Source organism: Peromyscus californicus, unplaced genomic scaffold (assembly GCF_007827085.1).
Source record: "Peromyscus californicus insignis strain IS unplaced genomic scaffold, ASM782708v3 Scaffold_13__1_contigs__length_99412109, whole genome shotgun sequence".
NCBI classification, from domain to species: Eukaryota; Metazoa; Chordata; class Mammalia; order Rodentia; family Cricetidae; genus Peromyscus; species Peromyscus californicus.
In genome coordinates, this window is record NW_026294424.1 from 8190280 (window position 1) to 8205425 (window position 15146).

Genomic DNA, 15146 nt, shown 5'->3' on the forward strand with positions numbered 1-15146 from the left:
ACCTCTTTTGTTTTGTTTTCTTTTTTAGATGAGGTTGAGGGGCAGTGTTAAGGTGCTTGAGTAGAGATCACAGACAACTTTTGAAAGTTAGTTCTCTCTTTGCACCATGTGAGTCCCAGGGATTGAACTCAGGTCATCAGCCTTAGCAGCAGGTGTCTTTACCCCTGAGCCATCTCCCCGCCCATCGTCTCCATCCCCACTCCTACTGTCAGACTGCCCTGCAAGCTGGGATGAAATGCCCTGCATTTCCGTGCATGCCTTCCTACTGAACAAGCAGGAGTTGATGCCAGTACTGCAGCTGCTGAGCTGCCTGGGCCATTGTTCCCACCGCCCCAATAGACAGACCTGTTCCAGGCTGAAAAAGATTTTGACTTCTGAAGGACCACATATGTGGTCTTGTGTGTATGTTTTTTTTTCAACCAGCATAGATTTCTCTCTCTCTTTAGCTTTCTTTTTTTTTTTTTAGGCAGGGTTTCTCTCTGTAGCCCCAGCAACTCACTATGTAGACCAGGTTGGCCTCGAACTCACAGGGATCCACCTGCCTCTGCCCCCCAAGTGCTGGGATTAAAGGCGTGTGCCACCACCACCACCTGCTCACCATTCTTAAGTGCCTCCCTCCTGTTCCCTAGGCAGTAGCCTAAGCAGTATAGGGTCACACAGTGTGCTAGACAGACCCTATCCCCCTGCATCAAAAGCTCATGGTCAGCTCAGTGTAGTGGCGCACGCCTTGGGAGGCAGAGGCAGGCGGATCTCTATGAATTCCAAGCCAGCCTGGTCTACATAGTGAGGTCCAGGACAGCCAGGGCTACAAAATGAGACCTGACTTTAAAACAAGAAAGAAAAAGCTTACAGCCATAGGGCAGCCTGATAGCTGATGACACTGATGAGGGAATGGAGGAGACTATGGAAGGATGAGGCTGGGGGTCAGCATGAGGACCACAGTGAGGAGCACCAGCAAGGCTGAGGATAGCCTGATGATGAAATGGAGGGGTCAGGAACGCTTCCTTCCTGCTTCTGATAGGCATGTAGTTCCTTGGTGGCAGGCTAGCTCTGTGGAGCCCTACTGGCCTCTCCTGGATCTCTGTGGTACCATCAACACCTTTAAGGAGCATACTAGTTACACATGTTGCCTTTTGAAGCTCTGAACCTCTTTCCGAGCTACAGACTTGAAGCTCTGACAGGCATCTAGGAGCCCAGCTGAACCCTACCTGTCAGATAGTACAATGCCCAGCTCCACATCCAAGTTCCTCAGCAGCAGCCCCAAGACTGGAAGAGCTGTTCTTGGTTTCCAGCTGTTCTTAGACCCACCAAGCCTCCTTTGGTTGTGCACCCCACCCTCCTTGCCTTGTCCCTTGCAGGTCCAGCTACAGCTACTGACAGCCATTGTGAAGCTCTTCCTGAAGAAGCCAACAGAGACTCAGGAGCTGGTGCAGCAGGTCCTCAGTCTGGCCACTCAGGTAGTGCCCCCACCTTCCTGCTGCTCCCCACAATGCATCAAAAGAAGCTTTATTCCTGGGAGTCAGTCTCCCTCTAACCCTACCCCCAAGGGTAGCATCTGTGGGAATTGATGCCAGAGTAGCCTGAGATCCCTGACTTCCCGGAGTCAGTTACAGACAGATCTACATGGGGTAGTGTCATGGGGGAAACTGAAGAGAGAGGGTATGTGGGAACCAAAAGGTTTGCTGAAAGGTAGGGCACTGGAGACCTAGCTGAAAGTTGGGGGCTAGGATATGCCCCTTAAAGTGGTTTAGGGGCAAGCGTTTGGTTATGTTCAGAATTGTTGTTTGAGACAGGTATAAATGTTTTTACTCTGCACTTGGAGGCAGAGGCAGGCAGATCTCTGTGAGTTCAGGCCTGGTCTATATAGTGAGTTCCAGGACAGCTAGGGCTACACAGAGAAACCCTCTCTCAAAAAACCAAAGAGAAAAACCAAACCAAACAAACACAATTGTTAGATGCTAAGGCTGGTCTGTGGGAGACCCCCTTCTCTCATCTGGGAAGGAGTTACACAGGCTTCTCCACTCCACCCTCCAAGGACTCAGACAACCCAGACCTTCGGGACCGTGGCTACATCTACTGGCGCCTGCTCTCCACCGACCCTGTAGCTGCCAAAGAGGTGGTGCTGGCCGAGAAGCCCCTCATCTCAGAGGAGACAGACCTTATTGAGCCTACACTACTAGATGAGCTCATCTGCTACATTGGCACACTGGCTTCTGTCTACCACAAGCCACCCAGCGCCTTTGTGGAGGGTGGCCGAGGAGTGGTGCATAAGAGTCTGCCACCCCGCACTGCCTCGTGAGTACAGCTGGCCAACACGCATGAAGGAAGGCCTTAGTTAAACAAACAAGGATTCTAGCCACCTTCTGCCAGTGCTTAACTACATCCTAGGTGTCCATGGATCACTCCGTTGAGACAGTGTCCATTTAACAGGTGAAGATAGTGAGTGTGGAGAGTTTGGACAGTTGAGGACCCCACAGCCAGTGGAGCTGACGTCTAGTGCTACAGATCTGTTCCCATAACCTCTGTTGCTCCTGGGTGGCTGGTTTGGCCCCATGACAGTCTTGGGGGCTGGTATCTAGTTTCCTTTCTAACATGAGCCAGAATACGCACAGCTGGCTCACCACATGGAGAGCTTAAAGAGTAGGTGGGACTAGGGAGGCAGAGAGACCAGTCATATAGATGCCCCATCCCCCACCCGCACCCCTGGACAGTGAGGAAGCCCAGTGCCTGTCTTAGGGAAGGGACACTCTGATACCTTCGCCCCACCTGACCCTCTCTATGTCCAACAGGAGCGAGAGCACAGAGAGCCCTGAGACAGCCCCTACTGGAGCAGCCTCTGGTGATCAGCCTGATGTCATCCCTGCCCAGGGCGACCTGTTAGGTGACCTCCTCAATCTGGACCTTGGGCCTCCAGTGAGTGGTCCACCTTTGGCTGCCTCCTCAGTGCAGATGGGAGCTGTGGACCTTCTTGGTGGTGGCCTCGACAGCCTGGTATGTCCTGGGTCCCCCAGGTGATGTCCCTGATGATCTTCAGATGAGCAGGCTTCGATGCCCCTCTGTGCTATCATCAGCCAAGAGGGGGTGTGTCGGATGCTCATCCTGCCCTCAGTGGTGATTGCGCTCCATGCTCAGTCACCTGCGTCCTCTTAGGATGTTCCTAGCTCTGAGGAACCAGGCCTTTATCCACTTACACTCAGGCTACACCATCTAAGGAGAGCAGCCCAGCCAGACCTCCATGGAAGGTCAGAGTAGAACCTCCTTCTGCCCTTCCTCAGGCATCTGATGGTGCTGGGCAGAGGCAGCTTCTGAACCTTCCACTTGGTATCAGTAGTCTGGCCATGAGAGATCCTAGGACAGACTACAAAGAGGTTATGACACAGGCTGTGAGGGTGTCAGGCTAAAGCCACGAGGAAGTAGTATCTTTCCAAGGGTGGGGCCCTGGGCCTCAGAACAGACTCATCCCAACTAGAGCCACAGTTAACTAACCTCTCTCTTTCTCTTGTCTCATGTTCTTTCCTGGCCTTTCTCTCTGCATGTCGCTGCCTGCCTCTTCACCCTGCCTGCTTCTGCTTGGAGATGGGGGATGAACCTGAAGGGGTACGGTTCTACCCTCTGTCACCAGTTCTTCATCTGTGCTGAGCCTTGGCTGGTGGGCCAGTGTCTACGCAGTCTCTGCTTTGACTTCCTGGCGTGCAGTTACCCCTGGGCCCATGCCCACAAATTCTTCAGTGTCCTCACCACCCCATGACAGTGAGGCCTTGTCATCCTGAGGCCTGCTGGCTCTCAGCCCATGAGCTCTCCTAGAGAGCCCCTCTATGCTTAGCTCACCCCTACTAGCAATGTACATTGGCTCCCCCTTTTATGGGTTGAGTCCTCTCCCAGAGGTCACTCCTTAAGGTTCAAAGCTTGTGGGACTCAGGAGTGCTCAGCCTCTCTTCTCCACCTACCTTACTTAGTCTTATTTCTGCAACTTAAAGTTGATGTGGAGGTGGTCCTGTTCCTACCCACCCCCCTCTGTTTTCTAAAGAGCAGGTGACCTCCTCATGGGCCCCTAATGTCCCTGCCTCTCACGCATGTCTCTGATCTCTGCCAGATTGGAGACACCAACTTTGGGGCACCTCCAGCAGTGACAGCAGCAGCAGCAGCAGCAGCAGCAGCACCAGCCAGACTTGGAGCACCCCTCAGCAGTGGCTTAAGTGACCTCTTTGACCTGACCAGTGGCGTGGGCACCCTTTCAGGATCCTATGTAGCTCCTAAAGCAGTAAGTCCCTCACCTTCTCTCCTGGCAGGAGCAGAGAAGGGGAACGGAGTTGGGATTGGTAAGGCCTCCCACTGAACTCAGCACCATGGGGGTGGGCCAGGCAGCTGAAGGGTTCAGCCCTGTCGGCAGTCTTTCGTTCTTACTGTGCTCTAGCAGTGGTCTCGTGTTCTGACAGCCTCTGCTTTGACCTGTCGTGACAGCAATGCTTGCCCAGTTGCACGGTCAGCATTTGTTGAGTAAAGATGGAGAAGGCACCACAGGCTGTCGCCTGTGGGAAAGCCTGGAGGGAAGGGAATACCTGCTCTTGTCAGAGTACCTGTTCTCAGCACTGTTAGATCCAGGGTCCCAGACACAGAGAACTTCTTATCTTGGAAGGGAACTGATGGCTCTACACAGGATGGAAATTAAAAAATAACCACATGTCTCCATCAGTCTATGAAGAGGACAAGGAAGAAAATCTGCCCTAGAAGACATGCCAGTGTGTTGTCATTGTGACATGACAAGCATGAGTGGCATTAGTAGTTCAGGATGAGGGTGTAGCTGGTGGTACTCTTAATTTCTGAAGAGGCAATTGACTCTCAGTGAAGTTCTCAACAGAACAGGTGCCAGGTGTGCTGATGTAAACCTACAATCCCAGTACTTGGGAAGTAGAGGCAGGAGGATCAAGAGTTCAATGTCACCAGATGTAGTGGTGCACGCTTTTAATCCCAGCATTTTGGTGGCAGAGAGAGGCCGATCTCTGTGAGTTCCAGGCCAGCTAGGGCTATATAGTGAGACCCTGTTTCCAAGGGAAGGACAGCATTTATAGTGGCATTTCTTTAATCCCAGCACTCAGGAAGAAGAGACAAGTGGATCTCTGTGATTTCAAGGCCAGCCTGGTCTACATAGAGTTCCAGGATAGCCAGGGCTGCTTAATAGAGGGACCTTAGCCGGGTGGTGGTGGGGCACGTCTTTAATCCCAGCACTTGGGAGGCAGAGCCAAGCAGATCTCTGTGAGTTCGAGGCCAACCTGGGCTACAGAATGAGTTCCAGGACAGACACCAAAACTACACAGAGAAACCCTGTCTCGAAACCCACCCAAAAAAAATAGAGACCTTATCTCCCACCCACCAAAGAAAGAGAAAGGAAAATATAAAACAGGCTCCCTCCCTCCCCATGAGTTAGTCTTGGGAACTTCTGTTTATTTCTTTCTGCTTATGTAAGTATGCAGTGAGTGCTCCAAGGATGCAGGGGAGCTGGAGCTGTTCCATGGCAGGATGCTCAGCATTCCTGTCTCTGGTCCCCAAAACATAGTACCTCACCCCGTTACCTCATCATGCTTCCTCGAGAACGGCCCACAAGTACCCAGTGTGCTCCTGAGGGTGTCACCCCCCAAGACATTTTGCTAGACTAGAGATTCTAGAGATAGATAGCTAAGCCCAATTAAGTCTTGCTCATGATACAGGGTCAGTGCTAGCCGTTGGAGAGTTCTAAACTGAATGATGAAATGGGTTGATTTGAGCTTTGCATAGGGGCAAAGGAGGTTGTCAGGGTGCTCCTAGCAGCCTGACAACAGCAGCAGCTTTGGGAGCACAGACAGACTGTGACATGAGGACTTGCTCAGCAGTAGGAATACAGGCTATTGAAAAAGGGGCTGAGGCCGTTCTGATGTGAGCACCTAGACAGTAGGTACCGAGATGGAGCCGTTGGACGATGGGTGAGAACAGCCAAGTTTGGCTTGTCAATGCTGGTGCCTGGGACTTTGGAGAGCACGGTGCCTGTCAGGTTCACCTGTGTCAGGGAAGCTCCACAAGGACCTCGATGGCCCGATCCTTTAACAACACGGGTCAGAGGCCATGTCTGCTGAACTCTCGTCTTCCGAGGTTCCCACCTCAGGAGCTCTTTGGCCCACCCTTAGAGGTCTTTGGAGAGGAGGGTGAAGGCAGCACCTGCATGTCCCTGACCTGGCCTCGCCTCCAGAGGTGGCAGCCAGGGCCTCAGGCAGGCCTGTGACAGGCTTGAGCTGAGAGGTTCACATGACAGCAGCTCCACCACCGCAATAGCAGGCTTGATGCCAGGCACGCAGCAGCCTCGCACAGCGGCAGCCTGCTGGGTCCTCCTACAGCCATATGCCTGCCACTGCTACTCTCTGTATGCTGGAGAAACTGCAGTGCTTTTGCCTGGGGCCACATAGCTGCTAAGTGACAGAATCTGGAATGAAGTGCAGGGCAGTGACACTGTAGCCTAATCTCCAACTTCTGTGTCACTGCTACAAAGTGAGAACACTTGTATGCCTTCCATTTTTGAGACAGAGTCTCACTGTGAAGTCCCATGCTGGCCTTGATCTTGTGGCAATTTTCTGGCCTCCGTCTCCCGAGGGCTCAGATTATAGGATTGTAGACATGAGCTACCATGCCTGGCTATATACTCTCTAAGGTCACAAGTCTCAGTCAACAGATTGAGAGAGCACAGGGTGTGTTATAAAACATGTTTAGTTGCCTACCACACAGATTGTTGACACCAAGCACCAGGCCAAACCATACCCATTAAAAACCTAACAACAGCCATACTTGGGAGGTAGAGGCAGGAAGATCAGGAGTTCAAGGCCAACCTTAGCTATGTGATATCAAAAACAAACAAACAAACAAACAAACAAAACCACTCACTGGGGCCAGTGAGATTGATCAGAGGGTAGAGCTGCTTGCCACCTAGCTTGAATTTATCTCTGAGCCCCACGGGGTGGAAGGAAAGAACTGAGTCCCACAAGTTGTCCTCTGACCTCCACATGCACATCATGGCATTTGTGCATAGATACACACATGAAATAAATAGAAAGAAAACTATTGATCAAAGTCAAGTGTAGTGGCACATGCTTTTACGCCTTTAATCCCAGTTCTCGGGAGCCAGAGGCAGGCGGATCTCTGAGTTCGAGGCCAGCCTGGTCTACAGAGTTGAGTTCCAGGACAGCCAGGGCTACACAGAGAAACCCTGTCTGAAAAAACAAAAAGAGCTAAGTAAATACATAAAGAAAAATTGGTCAATAGGACACAGCAGGCTTTTTCTTTTGGGTCACCAACCAGCTCCCAAATTGTGACACCGAGACTTCTGTTTTCTTTTTTTGTTTTTCAAGACAGGGTTTCTCTGTGTCGCTTTGGAGCCTGATCTGGAACTCACTCTGTAGACCAGGCTGGCCTCGAACTCAGGAGATCCCCCTGGCTCTGCCTCCCGAGTGCTGGGATTAAAGGCGTGCGCTGCCGCCACCTGGTTGTGTGTGTATAGATCTTAACTGATGACATCACTGCTAGTCTGGTAGAGATGATGTACCTGCTCACACTTAGTGCTGGTAATAAGCTGTGAGGACTGGGCTAGAAGTAATCAGGCAGACTCCGGGCCAAGAGTCCTTGCCACAGGACAGGACTTTCCCACCTCCTTACCACTGCCCCCTTCACGAGCAGTGGCAGGGTCTCTACTTCCTTCATAACACTATTACTGCTGGGGTTGTCTGCCCTTTTCCAAGATTCCCTACCTTCCTTGGATAGGTATGTGCCCTGCACATGGAGCATGGAGCTCCCTGTATGTGAAAACTTGAAGTTGGTCCAGCATGAATTAGCAGCTAGTTGAGGGGTTCAGCCAGCCAGTAAGATTTAATTTTGTTGGACTTTCTCAAGACTCTGTGAGTCCACAGTGACCCACTGAGTGCCGTGTCAGGCGTGACATGGTGGTTGGAAGAGGACCAGCTCTGCAAGCACAAGAGACCTGCTGAGACAGTCACATGCCTGTCCTGTGGGAGCCATGCCTAGGGCTAGGCTTGGCATCTTTTTGAATGCTCTTACACTCCAAGCCTTTGTTGGGGACTCGGTGCTGGTGGTTTCTGACCCAGGGGACACAGGGTGCTCAGAGCCTGCCAGGTGAGGTGGGGACAGAAGAACTTTCCAATAGTGGGAGACAGCAAGGGGGACATCTTGGGAAGAAGAGACAATAGAAGCCTTGAGTAGGTCCCAGGCTGTGAATACTAGTGCAGAGTGGGAAAAGGGTTTTCCAGGGGTTCGGGATTGTGTTTGCGTTTTACAAGATAATTTCAGCTGCTGTGAAAAGGAGGAAGGAGAAATCTGGGCAGCCACCTGGGTGAAGCTGTGGTACCTTGAGAAGTGGAAGCCCTGAGGGCAGGTGTAGGCAGAAGCATTGAAAAGACTTGAGCTGTTTGTACACTGGGGGCTTGTGGAAGCTGTCTGGTGAACTGTAGCCTTTTAGTATCAAGGGCCAGTAAGCCAATCCAAGGAGACAAAGGGCCTGAGAGGCACCTGAATCCAAAGGATGACACTTGGAGTTGTCCTGCACAGGCAGGGTTGACTCCTGCCATTTCCTTGGTAAGCACCCTGTGCAGCACCACACGAGGCCCTGAGACAGGTGTAGACAGAACAGTAAAACCCTTCCCTTAAGGAGCTCCTTGCAAGCAGTTGGGAGGAGGGCAGGGCTCCTGGTGGAGGCATTCTCTTCTGAGCCTGCTAAGGACAGCCAGGACACTGGTAGGCCAGAGCTGCTTTGGGTCTATCCATGGTCCAGCCAGTTTCTTCAGGGGAAGACCAGCCCTGTCTCCTGCAGGGAAGGACAGGCTGTAACAGCCAAAGAGAAGTCAGGCCGTGGCCGGGATCCAGAGCACTGTCGGATACTCAGCTCTGACGGATACTCAGCTCTGACCTTGGCTTGTCATGGCACTGGCAAGGCTCACCTGTCTCCTCACCTTTCCTCAGTCTTTCTCTGTATTGCCTTTTTTGACCTCTGAAGATGTCCTTCCTGTCCTCAACTACTCGGATACAGAACTATGCTATGGTGCCGGTTCTGGGTGGGCTACAGGGTTAGCTTATTTATCATGCCTTAGTGGTGGAGGCAGGTTGATCAGAAGGCCCTTGAGGAAAGAGAAAAAGGATCTGAGGCTAGCTATGACTTTGGGGTGGAGAAGAGTCACACAGCTCCTCCCATCCTCTTCCCTACAGGTCTGGCTCCCTGCCATGAAAGCCAAGGGCCTGGAGATCTCGGGCACCTTCACCCGCCAGGTTGGCTCCATCTCCATGGACCTGCAGCTGACTAACAAAGCCCTGCAGGTCATGACAGATTTTGCCATCCAGTTCAATCGTAACAGGTGAGCCCCTGACCAAACTCAACAGCAGTCACTTTCTTGTCCACTTTGTGGACGCCAAAGCACCACACAGAATGGAGAGGTTATCTCCCCTAACTTACTTTCCTCCACTGACCAGAGAACAGTTCTGTCAGAAACCATAGCTCCAAGCTCCAAGCTTCCCCGCTGGAAGTCCCTGCGTCTCCTACCTGCCTCTCCTTCCAGGCCTGAGTCCCTTTGGTGTGGGGGAGCAGGTCTGAGAAAGTGGGTGGGTAGTAGGCCTGCCAGCCACCCTCCCCCGAGAGCAAAAGATTGATCAGACAAGGACTCTGAGAATAAGTAGTGGGTGCTCCCGGCTCCTCACCGCCCCATCCCCCACATTTCCTGTACTGCGCGTTGGTGATAAAATGTGCCTGCTAGCACCATGAGCCGGCAAGGCCAGGCTCTCTGGGAACCTTGGCAGCCCTCTTGATGATTCCTCTTCCTGAGCAGCTCCAGTGATGAGCAAACTGGGCCTCTAAGAAGTTGACTGAAGGGGCGGCTTCCTCAGGAGAGACTTAGGCGGACTGGGGAGGCTGAGGCAGCCCAGCCCCTTCCCCTCACAGGACACTAGAGGCTGTAGATGCATGCCTGCTTATAACAAACCCTCTGCATTGAACACTTCCTGGGTAGCAGATCCTAGGCCAAGGTCTCCATAGAGCTACCTGACAGTCCAGGAGGGCAGCTGCTATCTATCTCCTCCTTGTGATGGGCAATTACACCTGGGCTCAGGGCAAAGGCCCTGCCCAGGTCACAGCTGACAGTGACAGATAGCACTCCCTCAAAGGCTGGAGTGCAGAGCACCACACAGGTCTGGTCCCCTGGAGTCCAGGCAGGCCTGAGAAGAGAGCAGAGCTTCAGCAGTGCCTCTCGTCACGGAGGACGTCATGGAGGGTCTGTGTCCTCCTCAGGAAGAAGGAACTGTGTGCACTTGTGGTTTTCACCACGGTGGAAACTGGCCTGTTGCTGTGCACTCCCCTGGACATAGTACTCGCTTGGTTCAGGCTCCCCTCCACACCACTGTGACTCGCCTTCCAGCAGTGTGTCCTACTGAAACTGCCTTCCTGGTCCACTCCCACAGAGGCGGGCTTGCCTGAACCTGTGGCGGCTGTACAGAACGGCCGGTCCTAGGCGCCAGTGAAACGTGCTCTTTGCTGGGGTGGTCAGACCCCTCTGAAATTAGGGGTCTTAGCAGTAACTCCCTGGGCTGTCAGGGTTTGCCATCGAGAAGCTGCAGTCCAGGCCCCTGGTGTTGGGTTAAGGTCCTAACGGAAAGGGCAGGGGTGTGCCACCTTGGCCTGTCAGGGTCCAGTGCAGAGGAGAAATGGCCGCAGAGGTCAGCTGCCTTAACCAGCCTGGGCTGTGGTGCTGGTCCCAGATTCTTGCCCCCTCTCTACATGGCCAGTGGAGCAGGGGTGGTCAGGAGCTTGGGAAAGCTTATTTAATGAAGGAGCTCCTTGCCCGGCACCTCCCTCCCCACTCCAGAGCACAAGGGGCCAGCCCGGTCCCGTCAGCACCCACTCCTCCACCCGGGGCTTCTCTCTCCTCAGCTTCGGCTTGGCCCCCGCTGCACCACTCCAGGTGCACGCGCCGCTCAGTCCCAACCAGACTGTGGAGCTCTCCCTGCCTCTCAGCACCGTGGGCTCAGTCATGAAGATGGAGCCTCTGAACAATCTTCAGGTGTGTCCCCACAGGGCTGGGACCCCATCCTCCTCGTGGTCAGTCCTGGGATGGACGCTAGCCGTATCTGCGGACCGTATCTGCGGAAGGCCTGAGAGACGATTGTGCTCTTGGCTGCAGGTGGAACCCGGGCTAGGGGACAAAGGCCGTGGCTGCAGGGGAGGGTTCTGTGAGAAGGCCTGCTCAGGACACCCTGCTGGGGGCCTCGGGGTGTCAGGCCTTGGGGACTGACTTCGGACCCCATGCCTAGGTGGCTGTGAAGAACAACATCGATGTCTTCTACTTCAGTACCTTGTACCCACTGCACGTCCTCTTTGTGGAGGACGGGAAGATGGGTGAGTTGTGAGGGCCCTGGGGCTGTTCAGCAGGACTACAGCGAGGGGACGGGGAAGGTAGTGCTTGTAGTAAGAGTCAACAAGACAGCTGTGCCTTGGGATGGGACCTTCAGCTTGTCCCAGGGGCTGCAAAGAGCCAGGTCAGTCACCATACCTGGTGTCTTTCTCCTCAGTGCTGGGGCCCAGAACCCGGAGAAGGCTGCAGGGAAGGCTTGGCCTGGGCTGTGTGGCACCTCATCACCCTTGCCACAGAGCCATGTCTAAGTATCAGGCCGCACAGAGGTGAAGAAAATGATGTCAGATGTAGGGTAAGGCAGAGGAGAGGCAGGAAGCAGAGGGCATTTAAGAACAGGCCTGTGTCCTTCTGAGCTGAAGCAGATGCAACTGTGGAGGAGCCAGTGCCTTCACTCAGCTTCCAGGTAGCACATTGGAGACCAGACCCATTTCCTGTCATGTGATGCTGAGGGGCCAGTTTTCAGGATCCCATCTCTCACCCCATCCTACTCACCCCGCAGACCGGCAGATGTTCTTGGCCACATGGAAAGACATTCCCAACGAGAATGAAGCCCCAGTTCCAGATCAGAGACTGCCCACTCAACACAGGTGAGCCCCCCCCCCCCCCCCCCCCGCCCCAGTACTCCGCTCACTCTCTCCCCTGGACCCACTGAATGTGAGCCTCCCATGGCTGTCTGGTCCTGCAGAGGCTGCCAGCAACAAGCTCCAAAGCAGTAACATCTTCACCGTCGCCAAGAGGAATGTGGAGGGCCAGGACATGCTCTACCAGTCTCTGAAGTTGACCAACGGCATCTGGGTGCTGGCAGAGCTGCGGATCCAGCCAGGCAACCCCAGCTTCACGGTGAGAACTCGTGTACCCACTGTCAGGTCTGACCCTCCACCTCCTGCCCTGGCAGGACTTCCCCCAGTCAGCATTCCTAGCCCGGGCTGTGGGAGACGGTGATATCAGGGGCACTGTGCCAAGGTCTCTGAGCCTGCTGTGAAAACTGGTTCTCTGAACTTTTAGAAACTTCAACTCAACCCCATCAGGTTACCCAGATAAGACACCAAGGCACATAGACACATAAACACATGGACTCAGATAGGGAAATAGTATCACTACTACAGACTTTGGCCCTGCTGCCATATGGGTGCCTGAGTGCCTGGCCAGGGGCACACTGATTCTCAGCAACCCATACTTCTAGACCCTAAGTCAGAGCTATCAGAGGACACCTTCATGGGGTCTGGGTATTCTGTAAACTGCACGGCTATTCCCAGGCCTGGAGTCAAGGCTTTGTTTCCCCCACGCACCCTTGCCTGGTAGGTGTGGCCCTGTAGATATTACCTTCCAATTCTGGTGACCTTGGCGCTGGTGGGTGGGGCTGTGCCGTTAGCTGAGGTGGTGGTAATTTACGTCTCCGTCTGATTGTTACATGTCCACCTTCTCTGCTGGTGCCATGGTACAGGACTTGGAGGTTAGCAGATTGCTTCTCTCCTCTTCTGCCCCACTCCATCCTTACTAGCAGGATTGCGCATGCCTCATCTCCCGATCTGACCCCAGTGCATTCTGCTTCCCTCTGTAACTTGGCTTTGCTTAAATCTGATGCTTCCAAGGCCCAGCAGATGTGCATGGAGGCTACTAACATCAGGGCTTTCCCACACTCCACATGCATGGTCTGTAGAGCCCTGTAGGGGCTTAGAAGGAGGCCTGTGGACCGCTCTGCGAGCTGCTGCTGCTGAATTCCAGAATCCTGCTGGCCACTCCTTCCTAACTGCAGCCTCAGACAGCTCGGATGCTCTCCAGTAGAAGTGGGGGCTGGCTGGCTTCCTCCCCTCTGCCCAGAATCTCAAGGCTAAGACCTCAGACAGCACTGAGGTGATCTGGCGCAAACCTGCTTCCTGTGCAGGAGTCAGACAGAGCAAACCCCACACACCTTGCAGTCCCCAGCAGAGGCCTGCTCCCTCTTAACCCTCTGCCCACCAGGATTGCCTATCAGAATGGCTCTTGACCTTGACCTCCAGTGGTTGTAGGGGCAGACAGCCCGAAAAGGGGGGTGGGGTCTGGGTCCTCCCGACAGCTCATGAATCACGCCTCCCGCCAGTGGCTCTGCTGGCAGAGCTGACAGCAGGTGTGGGGGCTGCAAGTCTATTTGGTTCCCACGCAGCCGACTGTGCCGGCCACCCCCTCTGCTTTATACCTCACATCTGCCCCCCCTGAGCCGCCACCACCTGCCATGTGTGCATGCACAGACACTCAAGCTCACTTCCCAGCTGGTGCCCGCTCTCTCCCATCCTTTTACTGAGGAGCCCTGGGGATAAGTTCTTTCTCTGCCCTCCTCTTCTCCTGCAGCTGTCCCTGAAGTGTCGAGCACCAGAGGTGTCCCAGCATGTATACCAGGCCTACGAGACTATCCTCAAGAACTGAAGTCCCTCCAGCATCCACCCCAGCCTTCTGCCAGCCCTATTGTGGAGCCCCTGTGGGTGGCGGGTACCTCCTCCTTTCTTTGGGGAAAGGCCAGGTGGACTCCTGACCATCCAAGAAGCTCCCTTGAGCCTAATTGAGGGCCGGGAGCAGGGCCATGCCCCCTCCTGGAGTGATATCTCTGTGTATCTCCAGTAGCTGTTTTTCCATTGCTGTTGATGTGGGATCAAAGGAAATGGAGCCAGCATAGCAGCAGAAGCTGGACCGGAGGCCACAGGGTGCTCTTCCTTCTCCCTTTGCCTGGGGGTGAGCATGGAACTCCCTTTGGGGTCCCAGCCCATAATCCCTGCCCTGTCTCCCCACTGAGCCTGTCCTGGGTAGTCTGGGTGCCAATATTACTTGCTCTGTCACAGTCTTGGGACTCCAGGGGCTAGATGTGCTGGGCAGATAGGAGCCCAGAGGAGCAACCTGGGCCAGCACTATATACCCCATATATACCCAGTGGTGCTCTGTGACTGCCTGCATGGTCCAGAGCCATCTGGAATTCTGTTCCCTCATGCCCTGGAGGATGGTCACTGCCTACAAAACATTCCTTGGTGTCCCCTCTGTGAGTCCAGGGCTCTTAGAACAGAAAGAGGGTAAAAGGTGGAGCAAGCAGCAGTGGAAATGTTTCCAGTGTGGGGCTCCTGTGGGTTCTCTAGCATCCGCTGCCCTCCCCTGGCTCCCCAGTCTCAGCGTGTCTACAGTGATAGGTTTTTCTGTCACTGCTGTTTGATAATAAAGAGATTCTGCTTTTGACAGTCACGCACACTTCTTTCCCTCTACAAAGAAAGACCGGCCTAAGAAACTGCTTCTGGTGGCTGGGGATAATGTCTGACCCTACAGTAATTATATCTAATACATATAAATAGAGAATATATATTGTATGTTTACTCTTATTTTCAAAAAGAGAAAACGAATAAAAATGATGACATCACGTGTGTCCCTGGCCAGTGTGTCAGGTTGTAAGGCTCTTCTGGGCAGGCAAGCGTCCTGGGCTGAAGCCATATACCTGACTGTGGTCCCTGCCCTGATTCTCCATCCCTTCATTCTGCCCTGCTGGCCTGCTGGTGTCCCTGACACCTTCCTGCCATTGATGCTAAGTCCCACCTAGCTGATGCTGTGTCCCCTCTGATTCCAGGGAAGGGCATGCAGTTCCATTTGAGTTTCCTCCTCTTTTGTGCTATCTTGGAGCAGTGGGAATGACTGGAGGGAGAGGGGGACCCAGGAGAGGGCTGAGCAGTGTCTTTTCCTGGGGCGATGCTATCTGGGGAGAGACTC

At 53.8% G+C, this 15146-nt stretch overlaps 1 protein-coding gene and 1 non-coding gene across 2 annotated transcripts; both read left to right on the plus strand.

The window, feature by feature from the left end:
* Positions 1–1068: 1068 nt before the first annotated feature.
* Ap1b1 (adaptor related protein complex 1 subunit beta 1) lies at positions 1069–14630 on the plus strand. The gene is given in 12 exon segments (XM_052736387.1): positions 1069–1457; positions 2036–2295; positions 2790–2991; positions 3577–3597; positions 4094–4261; positions 9235–9380; positions 10946–11075; positions 11326–11410; positions 11926–11978; positions 11980–12013; positions 12112–12266; positions 13755–14630. Coding segments are annotated over 12 exon segments (1563 nt in total). The 5' UTR covers positions 1069–1223; the 3' UTR covers positions 13830–14630.
* On the plus strand, positions 9809–9904 carry LOC128109196 (small nucleolar RNA SNORD125). The gene has a single exon (XR_008217736.1). It is a non-coding gene; the product is annotated as a small nucleolar RNA SNORD125 (small nucleolar RNA).
* Positions 14631–15146: the final 516 nt, after the last annotated feature.